At 31.7% G+C, this 24,559-nt stretch overlaps 1 protein-coding gene and 1 non-coding gene across 2 annotated transcripts; one reads left to right on the top strand and one right to left on the bottom strand.

Annotated features, from left to right (window-relative positions):
* Positions 1–740: 740 nt before the first annotated feature.
* Positions 741–4,433, bottom strand: LOC102670238 (uncharacterized; the record flags this gene model as incomplete). The annotated part of the gene is made up of 5 exons (XR_005891021.1): positions 741–1,486; positions 1,508–1,877; positions 2,058–2,640; positions 3,071–3,272; positions 4,254–4,433. It is a non-coding gene; the product is annotated as an uncharacterized protein (transcript).
* Positions 4,434–17,175: 12,742 nt separating this feature from the next.
* LOC100782603 (probable serine/threonine-protein kinase At1g54610) lies at positions 17,176–23,867 on the top strand. Its single transcript, XM_006579263.3, has 7 exons — positions 17,176–17,604; positions 17,937–18,221; positions 18,953–19,264; positions 21,469–21,690; positions 22,272–22,366; positions 22,615–22,729; positions 23,511–23,867. Exons 1-7 carry the CDS (start codon positions 17,224–17,226, stop codon positions 23,865–23,867), a joined length of 1,767 nt encoding a protein of 588 aa, XP_006579326.3. The 5' UTR covers positions 17,176–17,223.
* Positions 23,868–24,559: the final 692 nt, after the last annotated feature.

The following is a 24,559-nucleotide window of genomic DNA, read 5'->3' as shown; positions in this document are numbered from 1 at the left end:
TGCACTTGTAATTGCCTCAATGTTAGTCCTACTACTTCTTTACGAGATCAATTCTAGAGTTACTTGATTGATCTTGGATCTCAATTATTCATCCTTGGACTCTTATTAGTGACTTTAAATAGATTCTTGGACGTGGTAATAAAAAAGGTGAGAATTTTTCTCAAAATTGGACAGATGCACTTTAGAAACTAATGTGGTTGGCAGAGGAAACAAAAGTCTTCTTTTAGCAAAATCTTAACAACACATTTTTTTAAATATATTCTCTACCGATTAAAATTGATTCAAAATGATAAAATTTTATGAATCTGAATCATATTTAATGATTTTTTTCTTAAAAATTTTAATAAATTTTAACTAATTAAAGAAAATGTGTTCCTAACACTTCTCATAAGTAGTTCTTGGAAGAGGAACATCTAGTAATGCCAATGCCATTGTTCTTAAAGAAAGCATGGAGTTGTTGCTTTTAAGTTATGGGAAAGCCTATGACAATGTAGATTGGACTTTATAAGTCTAGCTTGATTGATTGTGGTTTTTAAGCTCAGATGGTGAAGCCTATCATGCAGTGTGGAATAGGAGTAGATTACTTTCATAAGAGGGATCCTATTCTAGAGGGGTTCCAAAACACAGATTTAGAAACTTCACTTTCATCCATTGGAAGTACCAATTTATTATATTTGCTAAGATATCACATAAGGAAAACAACTCAAGACAAACATAAATTATAACACAATTTTGTTTTGTATATTGTTTGGTGGATAATGAATAACAATTTCTCCTTTTAACAAAAAGAAAAGCCAACACAGTGAGAAAATCAAAACACCACCTTGTTGTTTTAGATAATGCAGTCAATGTGCCCTTCTGGAAAGAAAAAAAAAGAATATGTCAAAATATAAAAGAGAAACTAGAAATATCATTACAACTAAAAGACTTAACAATAGTTGCAAATAATAACTAAACCAAAATATAATAGTAATTCTGACCATCTCGTTGATATAAAGAACCATGGCCAGTTAAAACTGCAATTCCTTGATACAGAGAATCGTCCCGCTATCTCATTCTGTCTATAATGTTGAGATGAGAATCACAAATATTATGGAATTCTAAGACCAGGAACTCCTCAGTGTTCCGTCTTTGACTCATCAGCTTTTTTGAAGCTATCTACTATCCCATCTATCAGCTTGTCCTAGCTTGGAAAGACTGGTTCAGCAGCAAATGAATAGTTCTTTTGAAATCTCGGCTTCTCTTTGGAAACGGTACCCTGGGTTGACTCAGTGGATGAATTAAAAATATCAACCAGAGAATTGCCTGAGACTATAGGATCATAATCAGAAGCATAAATATAATTGGACTCTACTTTAACTTCCGGCATTATCTGTAGTAAGGTTGCCAACTTTTGGTAACCAAGCTTCTGTAAATCAAGATGATAGCCATACCTATCAACAAAAAAAACTTGGAAAAGAACTGATTCTAAAACCGTCTGGGTATTCCCTCAATATCTCACAAGTTTCTGACAATCTTCTAATATATCATTTCTAGACCTCTCTGTATATTTCGTCTCAGTAGTGGTCGCAGAAACTCTAGTACAAGGAATACTTTGATTGTGTTTCTCCACATTATGTTCAGATGATTTTTGCGTTGAGGACTGTGATTCTCTGCTCAGAAAGAGAGATCTCAAGCCATTTGCACCATGAGATTGGCCCATCAATGAGTTCTTGTGAACTGGTTGAGTTAGCTGAAAAGGAAATGTTTGGGTGGGGCTTTCCTCCAACCACTTTTTCTCTGATATTAATAACTCCAACAATTGAAGGATATCTTTTTCAGGCAGAGATCTAAAAACTGGGGCCCCATCCTTCTGTAATTTATGTGCCATATCCTCCCTGAAACCAACAAAATGTAGCATGTTATTAAGTAACTCTTTAAACAAGTAGCTACATAATGATCATAATAAAAATATCAAAATGGTCAGATTAATTTGTGATATTATTAATTTGTTGCATTGTTTTCCTTCCTTTTGTAGTTGAGGCTCAGATTAGAATGAAACTAGGATGCACACTAACCTGTTTTTTGACTGGGAAACAATAAGTGATCCTCTGAGGGTGAAAATAAAAGATTCCATGTCATTCCAAAAGGAACTGCTAGAAAACAACTCAGGCTTTCCAGAACAAATAGCATTCTGGTCCAGTTCTGATGACTTATCTTCAAAATCACTAACAGTCTGGACTGTCTGGTCTACTAGTTCAGATGAGTTGGAATCCTCAAAACGATTAACCACCTTGTTCTGATGAGCAGTTGAATCACCAGATTTTGCATTGCCTTTCCAAAATTGCCACCGGCTTCTGATCCAGCCAAAGAATGTTGGACCTTTCCTATATGTTTCATCACTTCCACCAGTTTTTTTATCAACCAGAGAGTCATCAACTTGAAAAGCATATGGGCTGTGACAAACATCATCAACCTCCTTTCTAGTTGGATTCACACATTTGTCCGTTGCTCTAAAATTTCCAGATTCATAGTTTGCAGTACCAATGTCATCCACTGCTATCTGATCATTTCCAGAAGAGCGAAGTTGTGTATCTTTCCTGACTTTTACCACTCGCATCCTCAGACCCAACAATGTCATCATCAGATGAGCCTTTGGAACTCATTTTTAAGGAATCTGGTTTAGTTTTGGCTGGGAATGAGTTTTCAAGTGGCACCCTAAAGTTTCCATACCAAGAACCATATGGACCATCCGGAGGATGGTTGAAATGTTTTCCAATAAGATTTTCTCCCTTAAGCAATTTATACCATTGCCACGTTTGCCGCCGAGGAGAGAACAGGAACATTCCTTGAGCCAGCAAGCAAAATATTGTAGTTATTCAAGCTTAACTGGTGTAATAAGCCATATCATTAGATATAAGAGGTGGAGGATTGTTGAATGCCCAATCCATGATATCAAGGAAGGTTCATAGATCTCCACATTTTCTAGTGCTGGGCAGGGATGGGTTGTCGAGTGGCACCCTAAAGTTGCTTAACTTTCTGTCCTACCTTCACCCAACTTTAAGTCTAAGGAAGGTTCATAGATCTCCACATTTTCTAGTGCTTGGCAGGAATGGGTTTTCAGGTGGCACCCTAAAGTTTCCATACCAAGAACCATATGAACCATTAGGAGGATGTGGTTGAAATGTTTTCCAATAAGATTTTCTCCCTTAAGCAATTTATACCATTGCCACATTATAATTCTGCAGTGGAGTAGAACACGAGGAGCATTAGTTTCGTCGAGCCAGCAAGCAAGATATTATCATTATTCATTGTGCAGGTGGAGGATTTTGGGATGCCCAAAACATGATATCACCTAGAATCACAATTCTTTCGACCTATAAAAGTAGATGAATGAACCATAAGAAAGCCGTAAAGCTATATGGAGCATAAACACTAGTTCATGAAACTGTCAAACATTTACAATGATTTACTAGCTGGCTGCACATCCATTTCAAGATTATGAATTAATGAATTTTTACTAGACTAATAAGAATCAAGCCATGTAACAGACACTCAACAGAAGACATTTGGTCTTACTCCTAGTCAAACAAATTTAGAAAATTACTTTTATTCGTTACCTTTTAAATCAAAACTTATCCTTAATCTTTGATGTGAACTAAACCCTAAAACGAATAAATAAGGGTCTGCTTGATAATTCCCTTGTCTTTTTTCATATTAAAAACTTATTTCTAAAACAATTCCGCATTACTCAACAATCAATTCCTCATCCAGAATCTATCAGGTTTTGAAAATTGTTTCCAAAACAAATACTATAAAGTGAGAAGTAACCGGGAGATGTTTTCTCATCTTCTTTTTTTGTTTTCTTCAACCTCTCCTTGAATTTCACACTCTATTATGTGCCTTATACGCCCTCAACCAGCTGTCTGAACAACTTTGAGTAGTTACATTTTAAAAACTAAAACCAGATTTAAAAAATAGAAACCAAACACACATAAGTACCTCACTGATATGCTTCCTCTGATTATTCGTACAAAAAATAAAAAAATTATTTCACATTCAAAAAGAAGAAAATAAATCACACTTTACTCAGTCTATTGTCTAAGCTTCGACTCCAACAAATCTTAGTTAGCCAACAGAAGGAAAAAAAAAGTGTGAGAAGCTAGCAATTAGAATAACGAAACGGTCAAAAGCTTTAAAATGGGACGGTGAAAAAAAGATGAAAGGGAAGAAAAGAAACATGAGGAAAGTGGGTGAATGGAGAGGGAGCTAACATTCCCAAAAGCGGTGATGTGAATTGGACCTTTGATCCCGTTGGCCCTCACGGCCTGGGCGATTGCCGGCGCAACCTTCAAAGTGTCCACGTCATCAGGCACCGCGAAGCTCTTGAAATCCCACCACACCAAAACCCTCACGTCTCGGGAGTTATGAGGAGAAGAAGAAGATGATGATAGTTAGTGACAAATGCAAGAGGTGATTCGGGAGAAGGGCCCTCATCGAATGAGAAATGAAAGTGCTGAAGTTGCGGTTACTCTATGGGTGTGTTTGTGCCAACATCGACGGGTTTTAAGATTCCGCAGGAGAAGAAAGTTGCTCAAACTAAAACCCTTCCATTTTGGCTCTTTGATGTTTTGTGGCGGAAAAAAATTATGAAAAATAGAGGGGAGAAGAGAGACATAGGTATGCAAAGCAAATTAGAATTATTCTATTCTTGAGTAAGATTATTCTCAGCTAACAATATTTAATAGTAAAAAATAAACTAATCAGATAACAAAATATCAATAAAACAAAATATTAAAACTAACTTATTTTTTAGAAATAGAAATAATTTATTGACTAGATTAATTCATTAAAACTGACTTACTCCTAAATACTCTTAAAATATAAAAAATCAACTTGTTTACTAAATTTTATCTTAAATACTAAAAAATAAAATATTACACCGTTATAAATGTATATCTTTAACACTCTTGTTGCATCTCCTGGTTTACTAAGGCCACTTCTTTTTCTCTTTCTTATATATTTTTTATTATCAAAAATATCTCTTTATATAAAAATATATATAATTTATTCACTTTCATTATTGTTGAAACTTTGTTTTTCACCTTTCATTTTTGTAATATATCAACATAATAACATTTTCTTTGTGTGGTAGAATTCTTTAATATCATAGTATCATCATTATTATTCCAATTGAGTTCACCTTCCATTCCATCCTAATAAATTACGTTGGTTCAGTGGTTAACTAATTAGAGTGACGGGCAAATATAATTATCAGCTGCTTGTTTAGATTGTAGAATGGAGAAGGTAGATATAAGGATAAAATCTGGAATTACAAAGATAAGAAGATACACGGACACAACATCACATTTTATCCAGATACCACAATCACTACCGTTTACACCATGAAGACCATTTTTTATCTGGCAAAATTGGATTCTTTACTCTTGTTCTTACGCATCATTATGTGGAGTTTTTGGCTTACAATTCAGTTAGCCACTTATGTTGCGAATTTGTGCTATGTATTCCAACCTATGCTACATAGGGTCTAGAATGATGGAGTTAGGTGTTAGCTAGTCTATGAATCCTCTACTTTTTGGTAATTATCTTTTTGTGTTTACATGGTATACACATACAATTCTGGTTAATTATGGCTCAGGTGATGAATTTATGACTGTACTCACACTGATCCAAAAAAGGACAGGCTCAAATTCTTGAAATTAAGCTACCCTGCAAAACTGAAGTTCTCGAGCCTTCAGTGCTTGCCAAGTTCAATTCAGTCATTTGGTATTGGTATAGCTTTTGAAAGAGATATTCAGCGGTGGAAGTCGGGTTGGGACATGAGACTGCTTGCAGCTGTTTACTGTGTAATTAACAAATTAATGCAGTCTATTCGTGTAACTTCTTTTCTATGATGCACTGATGCTGGAAAGAATGTTATTATTGTAGTGCCTTATATTTTTCCAATTTAAACTGTGGGGAAAGTTTTGTCATAATGATGTGGCCTTGTCACAAATTCACACAAGAAAAATGACCTTGCAACTTATTTTATTCATTATCTTCGTTCTTGCTTTAAACCCTGTCATCTTGCAAAAAAAATGGTTTATTAATGCTATAAAAGCCATAGATTTTGATTTATCACCAAGATCCTTTTTATTCTAGTACACCATAAAAGATGTTTCGAGTTTAACTTGAATCTCCCCAATCTCTAAAAGAATTTTGAAATGGGAAAAAAAATGGAGTACTACTGGCTGTTCGTGCAGCTAACTGAATGTCCAATTCAATTGTCACTTAGCAGTATAATATATACTTTAACAATCACGGGAGTATTGTTTCACAGTGATGGCTGTAGTGCAATTAAATATTGAGGGTGCTTTTAGAAAAGCTTTTTTGCAACTTATTTTATGACATGCATGATTATATGTATGCTTTTTCTCTACTGTTTCTCTTCCATCATTAAATAAATAAACTATGATCATGGTGTCTAATATTACTATGAGAATATACCTGCATCTAACACAAGCTTGGGTGATCGAAAAGAGAGGACCATTTTTCCAAGTATTGTGGAACCCACTGAGTTTTATACTTGCTACGACAGGTTCGATATTATTCTTGGGCGAGCCACTACGCTTGGGAAGGCGAGTTGCAATGAAACAATCATGCTTGGGATAGGTTTAACTGAGTTTATCATAATCTAGTACTGCCTCGATCCTATACTCTCTCGGCCTATTTAATTATATTATTTTAAAAATATTCTTCAATTAATTGAGATTTTATTTTTAATAATTTTTTATTCTTGAAAAAGTTTCAATAAATGATACTTTAACGAAAAAATGATTTCTCAAAAATATAAATAATAAAATTAAATTAGATTAACTAATCAATTATGTATTACGAGTGAGATTAAGTTTATCTGATCTAGAAGTTGGAAAACATCTAAATATTAAGTAATTTTTGTAATTAGTGTATAAGTTAATTAATTTTGTTTGTATTTAGGTATGGAGGGAGTATAAGTTTTAGCATTTTAATTTTGTTTTAAAAATATTAATGTTTTACAAATTCAATATTAAATTTATAATTTTTTCAGTTATATCCTTATTTATAATTACTAATGCATTTTATTTTTATTGTTATCCAAGTTAAACACCAGTACCCAAGCCAATAGCTAACGGCCATTGATGAGAATTTTCATTAACATAGTCTCTAGACTCTCCAGAATCCAATTATTAATGGTTAATGGTGGTTCCAATAATATGATTGAATGATTTTAATTTCAAAATATACTCCCTCAAATTTTAAATATAAGCCAAAAAAATTATATGAGATAATAAAATTTTAAATAATTTTACTTTATTTAATAATATTATCTCTTAAATATTTTTTATTTAATTGATGTTGTATTTTCAATAACTCTTTTCTATTTCAAAGATCGAGTTTCAATTGAGAGTAATTTAGGAAAAAGTTATTTTTAAATGAGAATTGATATATAACTAACTCCTTCAAATCTCAAATATAAACAACAAATTAAAATTTCTTATTTGTTTTATCTCAAATATAAGCAAATATATATATCAACTAATTTTATCTTATTTAATAAATTTTGCCCATTAAAAAAGAATACAAATCTTGTGGAAATATTTTTGTTAACTTGTTTTCAAGCACACTGTGTGTTTATTTTTTTTATCAACAAAAATGAATTGTTAACTTTATTAGAATGTAAATAAGAAAAATTCGAATTCACCACTTATATCTCGTTTTCTCTTCAATCATCAAGTATCCTTATAACTTAGGTGAGTTTTTATTTCATTTATGTTGGACAAACTGCCAGTCTACTACTACTCTTGGTTTTACTTTTGTTGGTTTAGGAAATGCTACTCTTGCTTTTGCTTTTTTGCATTAGAAAGTGAAAAATGTTTGCTCGACATAAGTGATAAAGACAAAGTTTAACCAGTTTGATGGATTTTTAGGTTTCTTTTTTTTGTCGTATTAAGTCCTTAAATATCAGTATAATTTTATATGAAAATGTAACACAACTCACATTCGTCCTAATTAAAAGAGTTCATGCAAATCATCACTTATTTAATCAACAAAAAGAATGCGTACATGCATGGTGATCCAAAGTCAGAAAAAGAAAAAGAAAAAAATGACATGTAAACTATTTTTATACTCCGTTGCCATAATCCTCTGAATTTTGGACGTTCTGCTTTTCAATTCAGAGTTCTGAGAGGGATTCTACTGGTTTTGAGTCTCTACAGTGTTTTGTGGGCAAAAGGCAAAGAAACAATGACTTATCAGAATTCAAAGAATGTGCAGAGGTGAAAACTGAAGCCAAATAATTTTTCATTTTCTTCACAGCTTTCTGTTTTTGTTTTTTTCAGTACTGACTTTTAACACTATACAAGAAATTGGAAACAAAAATGTCTTTGATTATGCACATGGAACTTTTCTTAATCCTAAATTGGGGAAAAGACGTCGCTTAAGAATGTTAATGACCTTCATGCTTTAACCAAACAGGGGAAAAGAAGACATCCGAAGATAATGATAAAATCTCAGCTGTCTGCATGCTTTTGTAATATTGCCGTCAAGTGTTTATAAACATCCATGGTGGTAAACAGTTAATTATTTATTTTAGGATCCGTTCAATGTTAAGTGAGGTTTAAAGCTTGAGAAAAATTCTTTAATTTTAAACAAAAGAGTAATACGTTAGACTTTTTTTTTTTTGCTAACATTTGTGATGTTTTTGCTTTATAAAAATATTTTTTATAATGGACTTAAAGCTTTAATTTTAGTAATTCTATTCCTATTTTTTCCCATTAATTAGGCCGGGCATGCATTACATGAAACTATTTCTATTAATTGGTTAATTTGTTATGATTGGTCCATACAACAGAGTGAAAATTGATTTATTTATATTATTTCTTTCATTTTAAAATAAGTTTTGTATTTAACTTTTTAATATAATAATCATGAATTTTTTTCATCGATATCCTTAATAAATATCATTTAGTTTTCAATCTAATATTAATATTACTTTCTTTCATTTATTTAATAAAGTTAATTTTGTAAAAAAAAATCATTCATTTATAAGTTCTCCTTGATGTATGTAAAACAACCTATTATAGCATTTATTTTGGGACAAAAAGAATGATCATTTGACAAATCTCTAATAACATTGATCAATTCAAGAACAAAGGTTAATGTTCATTAATTTTAATCGATAATTTTGTCATTAATTGATCAATCACATTGAAGTGTGTGAATGAATAGAATTGTAACTCCACTATAAGAAGAGTTGACGCACAATTTTGTGGATTTTTTACTCACTTACACACTCTCTCCTCAATATTCCCAAAATACACTTCATTACATGTTGTTAAAAAATACAAACATTTGTTGATGCCATAGTTGGTTGAATAAACGTATTTCAAGATCGTAAAACTCTTTGTTATTAGAGGTCGACAAACTCAGACAATGATCCACTTCGATTCGTCGTATTCCAAAGTCGTCTCCGAGTCAATGAATAACGATTAACAAGAATCAAATACACACATGGTTAATGAATTAACAATTCGACAGATACAACCACAAATTTATTGTAATAGAGACTCAATCTTCATTTCAAACACACAGACCACCACCTGGAAGGTTTAGGGTCATGCCACAATCTCAAAATTATGATTGTGGTGAATATCACGTTAAACACTTGTGTTCTCAAGTCATGTCTGTCTATAAATCTATCAATGTTGATCCCATGAACTATGTGTCATTGATATTCACCTTTTTGCATGTCTACTACAACTCTAATGCCACACGAATTAATGTGGCGAGAATATGAAGGAGATTAGTGGGTCCTGATCCAAGGAGAAGGAGGACTGCAAAGGGTCGTCCGAACTCAACTCACATTCCTACTTAGATGAACCAAGAAGAAAATGAACGGCAAGTAGAAAAAAAATGTGGAAGTGCCGACAATAAGGTCATAATAGAAACAATTGTCTCAACATATTTTTATCTTTCGTTCTTCCTTAACAAATGTCATTGTTTAAGTATTTTATTTATAATATAATGTAATATTTTTTTTATATAAATAAATTGTTAAACAAAAAACCTATTTAGATTTTTTTAAAAATTAAAATGTTAACTTAAAAAAAGCCTTGTATAAATTAAATAGTATAAGGAAAATAATTATACTTATTAACATTATTTTCTTAAAAAAATAAAATTATTTTGATAAAAAAATATTTTTAAAATCAATTAAAAATATTTTTATATAATATAATATTTTATTATTTTAATTATTTAAATTAAAACATAAATTTAAAAATAAAATAAAAAATTTATAAATAAAGAAGGCGCCAACTTCCAAAAGTCGGGTGATCAGTCCAGACTTTTCAAAGTACCTGAAAATTAATCTACTTTGGATAGTAAAATAGAAATAGGTATATTTTGGAAATATCTAAGAGAGAGAATATGTAGGTGGATAAAAAATCCCAATTTTGTTTTGGTACATGTGCGAATAATCAATTGCAACAACAACCGTTTACTTTGTCTTGCTTTGTCCTTAATTGAGAAGAATTTATTAGGAACGAGTTTAGTTTGAGAGATATCCAATGTCAATTTCGTGTCTCTCTTTTGTTATTAAAAAGAAAAAGAGGAGGAAACAATAGAGATGAAACTAACGTCCTAAAGCCTTTACGCGCACAATTTTTGACGAGTTAATTAGTCCTCTACTCCTATTGCAAAACATGATAGGTGGAAAAATGCTGACTTTATGTTAAAGAATCAGGTTATGATTTGTGGGGATTATCAAATTGAATTATTAATTCCTTTTCTAATCATGCGAGCTGTGGTTGTTGGAGAGGTTATGATTTGTAGGGTTAATTATATAAAACTTAAGACTTCATATTTATCTTTTGTATAAAATGTTGAAGATTAATCTAGAAAAGTGTAAATGTATAATTGGTGGTCCATTATCTAGAGAGTTCTACACATATAGAGATGTTGTAGTGTGTAGAAACTTCTTGATGGATGTAGAAAAATATTTTATAGAAGCACCTATAACATTATAGAGATGGATGGTAGATGATAGATGAGTCTAGAAGACTCTAGGACTAAATAGTATAGAAGTGTATAGAAATCACCTATGTAACCTATATAAAAACATAAGTTGTAGCAAGCCATGTAATGTAAGAAAATAAGCTAATAAGCACAATTCAAGTTAAGGTGTCAATTTTTTGAAAACTCATCCTCTTCCTACTCCTACCATTTCTATCATACATTTCTACCATATCCTTCCATAGAAAAAAGGCATAACCACGTCCCATATCCTAACAGTGGCATCAGAGTCGTGTTGATCCTATGGCCTTTGCTACATCACCTAGCCCACCAACCCTCAACTATAACCAAACCTTAGTTCCCATATTTAATGGGGAAGCATATGATTATTGGAGCATCCAAATGAAAAATCTATTTATCTCACAAGACTTGTGGGATGTTATAGAGAATGGCTATCTAGTCCCAGAAAACCAAGAAGAATTGGCTATGTGGACAACATCAAAGCAAAAGGAGTACAAGCAAAACAAGCAACATGATGCTAAGGCTATGCTATTCATCCAACAAGGAGTTAGTAGAGAGATCTTTCCAAGAATCATGCAAGCAAAAAATGCAAAGGAGGCGTGGAAGGCTCTGGAAAATGAATTTAAAGGCACAGACAAAGTAATTTCTATTAAACTTCAATTTTTGTGGAAGGATTTTGATACATTAATAATGCGGGAAGATGAATCTATACAATCTTTCTTCTCTCGTGTCTCTAATATCTTCAATCAAATTATAAGTTACGGGGACACGATTGAAGACAAGAAAATAATACTCTAAATATTAAGAAGTCTTCCCGTAAAATATGATCATATTGTGACTGCCTTAGAAGAATCAAAAGATTTATCTAAACTCACTCTAGTAGAATTAATGGGCTCTTTAGAAGCTCATGAAGCTAGAATGAAAAGATTTGAGCAGCCACTAGAGCAAGCATTCCAATCTAAAATTAATATTTCTAAAAATGATGGAGATAAGAAAAATAACCACGGTAAATTTCCTCAAAAAACAGGAGGAGCATTTACTAATCGTGGTAAAAGGAGCGGAAAGCAATGGAGTAATAATGCTTCAAGCTCCTATTGCAAATTATGCAAGAAAAATAATCATGATACAAATGATTGTCGGTATAAATGCAAAAAGTACAAAAGGCACCTACACTATGAAAAAGATTGTTTTTACCGACAAAAAGAAGAAGTAAATTTTCTAGAAAATAAAGATTCCCTTGATCATACTTTGTACTCCCTTTATCTTCTCAAGAATCAAGGGATGTATGGTATGTTGATAGTGATTGTTCAAACCACATGACAAAAAATAAAAGTTGCTTTGTGCAACTAGATGAGACAATAAAATCCAAAGTTACACTTGGTGATGGAAATGTTCAAACAATTGAAGGAAAAGACACCATTGCTGTTAAAACTCAAAATGGTAGCCAAAAATATATCCATGATGTTTTTTATGTGTCAGGTCTTACTCAAAATCTTCTAAGTGTTGGTCAACTTATTCATAAAAATTATAAAGTCATCTTTGATGATGATAAATGTAATATCATTGATAAAAGAAAGGGCCAAATTATTTTTATCAAAATGGCTCCTAATAAAGTATTTCCTCTATTTATGCCATTTGGACAAAACAATGCATTGAAATGTGAGAATATGGATGAGTCCATATTGTGGCACTTGAGGTATGGTCATCTAAACTTTAATGGCCTCAAATTATTAAAACAAAAAAATATGGTGCCTGGGCTTTCTTTTATTTCATCTAACCTTAAAGTTTGTGAATGTTGCATTTATGGCAAGATGCATAGGTTACCATTTCCAAAAGTATCTTGGAGAGCTAAAGCTCCACTTCAATTGGTGCATGCTGATATCTGGGGACCATCAAGTACCCCCAGCTTTGGTGGAAGAAGATATTTTCTCCTCTTCATTGATGACTACACTCGAATGATGTGGGTATACTTCATCCAACAAAAATCCGATGCATTCTCTTGCTTCAAGGAGTTCAAGGCCCTATTGGAAAAGCAAAGTGGGCATTCCCTCAAAATCTTGAGAACAGATCGCGAGGGAGAATTCAATGGGCACATATTCATCAATTTTTGCAATGATCATGGCATCAAGAAGGAGCTGACTGTTCGTCACACTCCACAAAAGAATGGTGCCGCTTAAAGGAAAAATAGAACCATTGTGGAAATGGCTCGATCGATGCTACAACACAAGAACCTGCCAAAGAATCTATGGGCGGAAGCTGTTAGCACAACAGTATACATCCTCAACCGTTCTCCAACTAAAGCAGCCTTAAATATGATGCCATATGAAGCATGGTTCAACAGAAAACCAACAGTTGATCATTTTAAAGTTTTTGGATGTGTTGCTTATTCGCACATTCCAAAGGAGAACCGAGAAAAGCTCGATGAAAAAGGAAAAAAGTGCATCTTTGTCGGCTATAGTGACCAATCTAAAGGTTACCGATTATTCAAACCAGATTCAAAGCAGCTGATCATTTCAAGAGATGTCATCTTTGACGAAGGAGCAAGCTGGCAATGGAGTACTAAAGTCAATGAGATGCAAGAAGTAACCAATCCAAGCCCGTGCACACTGCCACCATCACCAACACAACATGACCAACAACACTAGCAAGAAGAAGTAGAAGAAGTCCCATAACAACAACTTCGAAGATCATGAAGGCCACACAAACCAAATCCAAAGTACACAAATGTTGGATTTTTTGCCTGTGAACCTCAAAAGTTTGAGGAAGCATCGAAAGAAGAAGTTTGGAGAAAAGCCATGGACGAGGAAATCAAAATGATAAAGAAAAATCATACATGGGAGCTCATGCAAAAACCAAAAGACAAGGAGATCATTGGCCTGGTTTACAAAATTAAATATAATGAGGATGGAACAATCAAGAAACACAAAGCACGACTTGTTGCTAAAGGCTATTCATAACTGCCACGAGTTGATTTCAATGAGACATTTGCTCCCGTTGTGCGCATGGAAACAATCAGAACTGTACTAGCCTTAGCTGCACAGTTGAAGCTACAAGTCTACCAACTAGATGTATAATCATTTTTCTTGAATGGAGAGATTGAAGAAGAAGTCTACGTGGAGCAACCACAAGGATACAAAGTCAGAGACGTCTTCATACTCACAAGAAATCAAAATGGAGTTCTGCAAGACTGAAGAACAATTAGCAGACATCTTCACCAAGCCAATTGCAACAAAGAAGTTCATCAAATTCAGAGACATGCTTGCAGTTCAAGACTTTTCTAGATTAAGGGGGAGTGTTGAAGATTAATCTAGAAAAGTGTAGATGTATAATTGGTGGTCCATTATCTAGAGAGCTACACCTATGGAGATGTTGTAGTGTGTAGAAACTTCTTGATGGATGTAGAAAAATATCTTATAGAAACACCTAGAACATTATAGAGATGGATGGTAGATGATAGATGAGTCTAGAAGACTCTAGGACTAAGTAGTATAGAAGTGTGTAGAAATCACCTATATAACCTATATAAAGGCATAAATTGTAGCAAACCATGTAATATAAGAAAAGAAGCTAATAAGTACAATTCAAGTTAAGGTGTCAATTTTTTGAAAACTCATCATCTTCCTACTCTCATCATTTCTATCATACATTTCTACCATATCCTTTCATAGAAAAAAGGCATAACTACATCTCATATCCTAACATAAAAAATAATACTAATATCTTTTGACTGTCCATAAATGTAGATCGATCACACTGCACTTGTGATCAACCATGTAAATTCCTTGTGTATATTCTCTTTTTGTTTAATCTTATTTTTGTCTACGACATAATTGTTATGATAAAAAAGGTTTCGGGCTTAAGAGGAATTAAATGGACACTTTTTTTTAATTAAATTGTTCCTATGATCATTGTGTTTTATTTTCCTATTACTGTTTTGAATGTATACCAGCTATCTAAATAAATAATTATTGTTTTTTTATCTTGACACGCCAGCTAAGAATTGAATTGGCAAAGACATTATTAGCATCGTTGGATTTGTTTGATGAATTGATGGCAGCTCAGATGGATACATTGGAGGAGTTTTGAAGATTGTTGCTTACTTAGAAAAGGTGGAGAAGTGGAGATTGTACAAATTAATAAACAGAAACATATAGTGAAAAAGACAACAGAAAAATGGAAAACAGAAGGACACCGGCCTCCAAAACACAAATGTTCCATTCAAAGAAATGGCAGCAGAGTGCAAACAAAATAATTAACAGTAGTAACTGCCAGATATCATGTGTAAAATTTAGAGCGAGGACTCCTAACTCTACTCTTTAGGCATTTTGCCCTGTTTTTGCTTTTGTACTTGTCATCAACATTCCTTATTAAGGAGTACACTATTGAAGTTCATCTCATGTCTAACGTCCCCAAAAAATTTTATGCATACGAAATTGAAGGTTGTGACGGGAAGAAAATGATTGCTCTTCAAAAGTATAATTATTCACTTCACCTTAAATTCATCAACTTAATATGAGATCAATGGTAATTATCCGTTTTAGAAGAATATTAGTGAGGTAAAATCATGATATTTTTAGGCTGAAAATAAATTACTATTTCCTTAACAAATATTTTTCAATATACACATATTTGAGAATTACATATTAATCATATAGTTAACGAACAAGATTATGTATGATCACGTTAGTGCCTGTTTGAGTCTCCATTTGAAGACTCCAAACCTAAATTTGAAAAACAAAAAATCCCTTTGGTACTTTTAGATACAATTATGTTTGAAGGGCTTTCACCGATTTTCCAAACATGCTTTTAGTAAAGGAATGATATACTTCTATTAACATTTATGACACCTCATCGGTTATTTATTATTGATTAGTTTTTTTAATAAATATAAATCATAATTTAAAATTTATTAAATAAAGATTAAGACCTACATAATTTTATAAATTTTGATTAATGATATAAAATATATTTTAAAAATGTGTTAGTAATATTTCTGCAAGTTTTAGCTTGTAATATGTGAATAAAAAAATGTAATTTAATAAGAAATATTATAAAAAAAATTATATTGTTAACGACAGTAATCATATTTAACTTTATTAAGTAATTATTAAAAAAATTAATAAGTTTATCATATAATAATTTATAATTAAAGGATAATTATACTTATTTTTAGGGTATTTTTAACCGGTGTTCTTATTAGTCTGAGCGCATTGATTACACAATTAAAAGAAAAATTATTTTATTAAAAATCATAGAGAAATATATTTATGTGCATCCCAATAAAATATTTTTCCTCTTTCTTTCTAAGTCAATAATGCCCAACACCATTAAACATCTGTCTGTCTCATATAATAAAAAAAACATTTTTTTTCTTTATCTCAAATATAATTTTTTAATTAATTTTATTTTATTTAATGCTATTATATCTAAAATACCTTCATTTTATTGAGTTATTAGTTTCAATGACTTATTTTTATTCTTGTTAACAAGTTCCAATAAAAGGATAAGTTAAAAAAATTACTTTTTTTAATTGAGATTGATATAATTATGTATGTTTAATCAACTTTTATGAGTCAGCCTGAATCAGTTTCTTTTTTCTCACATATGAAACCGAAAGAAATTTCTTTGACGATCAATTTGCATGAAAAAGAATTAAAGAGGAGTGAAATGAACATTAAAAAAAAGAAGATAAAATTCACATTTTTACATCCTATTTAATTTCAAAAATATCATCTCAATTTACTTTCCTTCTATTTTATTGGGCTCTACATAAAGCAACCTTAATTAATTTTTGTGTAATGTAACGCCTGCTTGTGGCGAAACAATTTCCATACATGCTGCCGGTTCGTTAGTACCAACCATAGTTGTTACATGTTGGTCTCATGAATAATCCAATCATTAAACTTCAAGTGTCACGCTCAATCAACGTTGATGCAGAACGCATTGGTCTACTCACCATCCTTCCAGTATTCTTGGTCATGCCAGCACAGCTTAGAGGGACGCTTCCATTTAGCTTCTTCTTAATGCATGCTTTTGCCAGTGATGAATTAAATCAAATCACAACCCCCCCTCTCTGTTTATACTAGTTTTCACCCATCATTAACACAGTATGACATCATCACCTGATTGCTACCGAAACAGAAATATCTGCTATTATTATTCCTAGTTGCAATGGGTTGCGTTTGTGGCACGTTTTCTCCCCCTCGAGAAGAGAGGCCAAGACCGCAAGTGAAGAGAGTTGCGAGCAACAAAAGTTCGAGGACTACACGTTCCTCTAAGCATGTGGGAGAGGGGGTGAATTCGAAGAAGGAGAAGACTCAGAGACAGAGAGTGAGTGTGAATGTTAATGATGGTGGTGTTGCAGAAGGAGAAAAGGCAAAACCAATTGCTAAAGAAAATAAGAGTTATAAAGATCGGGATGCTAGGGAGGAGAAGATGGCCAGATATGAATTCGTGGAAGGGTGGCCAAAGTGGTTGCTCGATAATATCCCTGCAAATGTTTTGGCTAATATTGTTCCCAAGAGTGCTGATTCCTATGAAAAACTTGCCAAGGTACGTAATATCATCCCGAGCTAGTCACATTTTGAATTTAATTTCTATATATTATTAGTTAAAAATGTTTTATACTTTCAAATTTCAATCCATCAGAGATTATAGTAGCGGTAACTGAGTTTTAAGGTATCAATAAACTTATCATATAGCTAGATCATATATTATAATATGTGTGATTGGTTGAGATTTACTCATTTTGCTTATCTTAATTTGGTTTATTTAACTTACTTGTATTGCATAATGAAGAATTTGTGTAATTGGGTAGCATGCATTGAGAACGACTATATTAATCACTGGCGTGAAACGAATTGGATTTCTATTTTGGGTTGCAGATAGGACGTGGAACATATAGCAACGTGTACAAAGCTAGAGAAAAGGGCACAAGAAAGATTGTTGCTTTGAAGAAGGTAAGGTTTGACACGTCGGATTCTGAAAGCATCAAGTTTATGGCAAGAGAGATCATGATGCTGCAGATGCTGGATCATCCCAATGTGATCAAACTTAAAGGACTAGCAACATCAAGGATGCAATACAGTCTTTATCTAGTTTTTGACTTCATGCAGTCTGATCTCACCCGCATTATCTCGCGACCCGGGGAGAAACTCACCGAAGCACAGGTTGGGTTTCTATCTGATTTTCTTAACAGTTATTACCTTAGAATTTGAGATGTTTGTATTGGAGATCTCGCCTCAACACTGATATGATCAAGCAAATAGTTTTTGAGTTCAACAACTGTCAAATGTGAATCTATAAGCTAAGTTTTGGAGTTGAATTAGGTTTACAAGCACAAATTTATGATAATATTAAAACTTTAATATGTTAATGATGATTGTTGTTGGGCTTACTGGATCATTTGTAATTGGGTCTTTCTACTTGATTTGTTTTCACAGTTAGAAGATTAGAAGTTGAGATGTTTGTGTTAGAAGTAATATGTTTAAAATAGTTTATATAAGTAGAAGGTAATATGATTAATTTATGAACTAACTTTTGGAGTTAGCTAAATTATGTGTAAAATTTAAATTTTAAGATAATATTAGAACATATTATTCTAGTGATAATTGTTGGTGGACCTATTGAATCACTAGTTATCATATCCTTATCGAATCATTTATTATCCAATCTTACAAATTTTACTCTTAAAATATCTGATAGTCAATGTAAAAGAATATATTAAAGATCCCACATAAACAAATAATATAACTAAAGTAGTGAATATAAATGAGGGAAAATTCTCATGGATTGAGTTAATTTTAGGACTCAAATTCTAAGAGTTTGTAATGTCAAGTTATGGATTTGCTGTCTTTGGTGATATAATGCAGTTTTTTTAATTATTTTTATTTTGTACAAGATCAAGTGCTATATGCAGCAGCTACTTTCTGGCCTGCAGCACTGTCATGAGAAGGGAATAATGCACCGAGATATTAAGGCTTCTAACTTGTTAATAGACAGAAATGGGGTGCTGAAAATTGCAGATTTTGGGCTTGCAACTTCCATTGAAGCTGAAGGGCCTCTAACAAATAGAGTGGTGACACTTTGGTATAGGGCACCAGAACTTCTTTTGGGTTCAACCGATTATGGATATAGCATTGATCTCTGGAGTGCAGGGTGCTTGTTGGCTGAGATGTTTGTTGGAAGACCAATTATGCCTGGCAGGACAGAGGTAACAGTTAGTTTGAGCATATGAATTGAATGAAAGATTTCATGAATGTAAAGATGTTTACTATAATTTGATTTTAAGAAAATACGACAAATAAATGAATCCAGTCCTATGTATCTAACCTTGTGACTTGTCTACTAAATTAAACTATATTACTCCATGCATATATATATATATTGTACGTATCGATCATACGGGCGGATATTGTCGTCTTTACCAACAAAATCCGGCAAAAGGTCACTTTCGTAATAAAACAACTTTGTTGAGAAAAATAAGATTTATTTCGGAGATCTCTTTATAGTATTTTGCAAAGTCCAACTCTCTTATGTTTGGAATCTCTATACTGTACGGAAATATCAATTGTCCTCTTGTGTTTGATTTCATTTTGCAAGGATCTTTTGTTAGAATTTGATGAAGGCCGAAAAAGTTAGTGGAAACAAAAAGGAAATAACAAGGAACTACAGAGGACATCATAATTTAAGGAAATAATTAAATACCTTGCCGTCCAATTTTTAAATTAGGAAATTGGGTTCTATTTTTCTATTTTTGTGGCTGAAGATGCTTTACTTTTACGTACGACTCCGAGAGAGAAGGTTACAGTTTTCATGTCTGCTCATGTCTCATGCATGTTAGAGGAATTCTTGGTTTTCTTTTCTTGTCTTTATTTAATTCTATTCCTTCTCTCTTTTTATTCTTGATGGACTTTTACATGATTGTTTATGCAATGCAGGTCCTCTGTTGCAGCAGAAATTTTAGTCATTGGTCACATTCTCTCTTTATTAATTACTATTATACTCCAATCAATGATCTAGATTTTGCAGGAATGTGGCTGTAGATCGAGAAATTTTGTTGCAAGAGGATCCAAGTTGTTGTTTGTGTCATCTTTGAATCTATTTTTTTGTGGTGTTTTCAGTAAAATTGGAAGATAAATTAGCTGAAAGCAAATAAATTAACTAATTGAAGTAATAGTATTTATTAAAATTAACTACTAAACTAATTGATAAGTTAAGTGTAAAATGATATAATAGGACATTTTAATGAGAGAGTATATGAAGACTTTTTTTTTTTACGCGAGTGAGAAGAATATATGCTGACCCCTAATAAAAATGAATGTAAGTTATTAAACATATAGAGTAATTGATATATAATTATTTTAATTTAATTAATGATCTTGGATTTTAGTTTTATGCATATTATGTGACTCAAAAAAATAAAAAGTAAGTTAGTGTGCTCAAAAAATAATGATATTTAACTAATATATTTCAATCCACTAAGGCATAATGGTTGGGATTCCACCACGATAGATAACCAAAAACTTAAATTTGACCCTCATTATTGTCATGTTATTGTATATATATATAAAAAATCATGAATAGTGAAGATTAAAACAAGGAGTGTTTTTTAAAAAGTTATATTAACTTTTAAATGATATTAAATTTTAACTATTTATGTATAATTAGATACCTAAATTTATTTATTTCATTTTCATGAAAATATCCCTATGAGTAGATATACCCTACTCAGAGTAGATATACCCTACTCAGAGTAGATATACCCTACTCAATTATTTGACCTGTTGACCATAATTTAAAATTTGGTAATTACATATGTTTGATTTGAATTTTTGTTTTCTGTTGTTTAAAAAATAAAAATACTGAAGATTATGATATATTGACTTTTTTATCTTTTTTGTATTGTTAGATTCGCATTTTCATTTTACCCAAAATGAGGTTCTTGTTTTTAACTAAAAACATTGAAAACGAAATTTTATTATTTTCATTTTTGAGTTGTTTTCTATTTTCATTTTCACAGAATATATTTTCAAAAATCCAACCAAATACTTTTTCATCATCATTATTTGACTAATTTAATGGCTTGTTTCACTAAATACATTTTTAAAAAATGACTAAAAGAGTGAAATAAGTTATTTTATCAAATAGTTTTATTTTACTCAAACAAATATTTGAATTAGTTAAATGAGGTAAAACTAAATTATGTACCTTACAAACACTCTCATTGCCATCGTTACATATAGGAGAAAAAATGGAAGTGAAAATTTCACAGATAGGTTTTAATTTTATTAGTAAAATTATATTGAAAACTTATCCACCTTATTTTTTTCATCGCCGTAGGGAAAAACTTATATCTTGTTTGCAGCTAATAGTAGCTTTGAAATGCTGATTCTACTAAGCATTTGATGTGTATAGGTTGAACAGATTCACATGATATTCAAACTGTGTGGTTCTCCTTCACCGGATTATTTTAAAAAACTGAAGCTAACAACAAGCTACCGGCCTACACAACATTACAAACCTAGTTTCCATGAAAACTTCCAGAAGTTTCCTTCCTCTTCCCTGGGTCTCTTGGCTACATTTCTTGATCTCAACCCTGCCCATCGTGGTAATGCTGCCTCTGCTCTCCAAAGTGATGTGAGTTTTTTTTTTTTGCTAATTATGCATCTTGCTTTTTTGTTAACTTCATTTTATTTTGATTGATGATCTTTCTTTCTTTTACTGTGCCTTAATTAATAGGTTAATAAAATATTCAATGTCATCTTTCTAGTAGCTAAAATATATGCATCACCCTTTTTATTTATTTTTTCACTGGCGAGTTAACCCAGGTCTATGTGGCAGTAGTAAATTGACCCAAAAAAGACCACATTGTATATATTTTGCCAATTAGAAAACTAAATTGAACATTTCAATAAACAAGAAATCAAGTTTCTTGTAATAATGAAGCTTGGAATGGAGGAGCAGAAACAACATCGAGCAAGATTGATCACCGTTTTGTACCATTAAAGTACCTTGTGTGACCATGGACAGCAAGCAATTGAATACTAAAAATGAATCTTGCAAAGGTGTTTTTGAAGGTTAATTTTAATCCAGCAAACAGAATATTGCTGATCTTGGAACTCATAATTTCCCAACAAATTGTATGAAATATTATGTGCACTAACAATGTATATTGCTCTCAAATTGCAATATCTTAACTTTTTAATTACTGCTTCCAGTTCTTCAAATGTAGTCCATTAGCATGTGACCCTTCAGCTTTGCCAGTAATCCCCAAAGACGAGGATGAACGCTTACAAACTAAGAGAGGCAAAAGGTATGCTATTAATTACCTCAAGACTGGAAATAAGTTTTTTTTTTTCTTTCATTAATTGGACATTTGGACTACTTGTGAAGAGTTGAAAGTAGAGGACAAAATTCAGTACAAGGGGATTTCTAAATGTGATATTTCTACATTATGAGCCATTGAACGCCATATGGACTAAATCATTCGTGTTTTGGGTAGCAACTGAATGAAGAATTGCCTTTCAAATATTGAAGTGTTTGTTGCTTTTCATCATGTAGGCAAAGGGTTTCTAAAAGAGAGCAATCATCTCAAACAAGTAGAAGTGATGCTAGTCAGTCAGAAAAGAACCAAATTGCTGAACAACCCCGTGAAGACACAGAATCGTCAAAAGAGGTGATCACACTTACTAAAATCCTTTAAAAGTTAAAACAACCTTGTGCTATATGCATTATGTGATTTTAAGAGGAGGGTAGGTAACATATTTCTAATATATTTATTGTAGCAAATCCTCTATTATTATTTAAAATTTATTGAAATTAATCAAGAAATAAGATATACAGAAATTTTGTAATTTTTAATAAATTCTCATCAATAATAAAAAATGTGTCTAAAAGAATATCTCATTAACATTCAATGATAATGCATTGGCTAAAATATATTTGTATTCCTTAATAAATATTTAAATTTTATGTTTGTTCTATATCTATTATTTTTTTTATTTTTGTTTTCTGATAAAACAAAAATTTTATTTGTGGTTGTTGACACTTTTTTAATATATGATAAATTAATAAATTTTATATTTATTTCTTGATAATTAATTTTCATTTGTTATTAATTCTTTGAAAAAGACTAATAATAAATATTTTTTTATTAAAGAAAAAATAAAAATTTATTAATTTATTAGGTATTAAAAAAAGTAACAAGAACCAAAAACAATTTTTTTATTTTATTAGAAACTTAATGTAAAAAAAAATTCTATAAGAGATCAAACACAAGTTTTGAATATTTATTATGGATGAAAAATATATTTTATTATAATGATTTTTAGTTTTCGATTGTCAAGTAGACCATGCCAAACTTGTACTGTTCAATGGTGATAAAAGTCTTAATACTTACCATAAGGCGTTAAGTGACAATAAAGATAATAAATTATGTACATTTTTGGCTTTGGCAGAATAATATGGAACAACACAAGCAGGGTCAAGAAACGGGGCATAGTGCCAGCAGCACATCATCCGGTTCAAGACTCTTCATGATGACCGAAGGGAGCATGAATGCATCTATGTCCCCAGTTTTTCTCTCTAGTGGTAGTGTCAGAAAATCCCCCAAAACTGAGGGCCACCCTAATGCTCTTAAGAACATAATGAACTATAGTGCTCTCTTACAACAGGCCTCTATAATTGATATGATCAACCGCAATGAAGGCAAAGAATTCCCTCAGCTTCGTAAATCCTTCTCCGCGTTGGATTTTCGACTTGATTCTGACAAGCTATTATCAAATCTCTATGCCTTACATAATAAACATATTTAATTTTGATCAATTTTAAACATGACTTTTTTTCCATTATCCTTTAATTATGATCCTCACATCATTAAAAGAGTTTGACTAGTCGAAATCTTTTAATTAATGTGATGTGAGATGATTAAATGTTAATGTAAAAAACATTAGAATTTGGATCAAAATTAAACTCTAAATAATAAGCTGGGCCGTGGAACTTGATTATCTGCTTAGGGTGATTTGAGTGCTTCTAGCGTTTATATTTATTTGAGTTGCACTTTCTTGTCTAAAGTTGTGGTAAATAAACGAGTCCCTATTCTGGACACGTTGCGACTTAGCAGTTCTACAGAAATAATTTTCTAGAGTGAAATAAATAGTATAGGATATCCGTTCTGAGACATGCTAAAATTAAAAGATACTGTGATTGTATTTTCGTTTGCATCCAATGTATGGAAATCTTTTCTTTATCGTGAATTCTTTGCTTTTTATGATTGAAGCTGTGGCACGGCATCTACTATATAATCAAGGAAAATATTTCAAGTGGGATTTGAAGATTTTAGGAATTAAAAACAAAACAATTTTAAAGGCAAGGATTTGATTTCTTTAAAATAATGGGAGTTATTTTAGAAGATAAAGTATATTTACAGAACGATATTGATTTTGAGATGGCTATTATTTTTAAAGTTGTCTGGCTAGTTTTATAATGGATTCAATCTCATTTTTGT

Source organism: Glycine max, chromosome 4 (assembly GCF_000004515.6).
Source record: "Glycine max cultivar Williams 82 chromosome 4, Glycine_max_v4.0, whole genome shotgun sequence".
Taxonomy (NCBI): Eukaryota; Viridiplantae; Streptophyta; class Magnoliopsida; order Fabales; family Fabaceae; genus Glycine; species Glycine max.
Note: the sequence above shows the minus strand (reverse complement) of the source record. Positions and strands in the feature narration are given on the sequence as shown.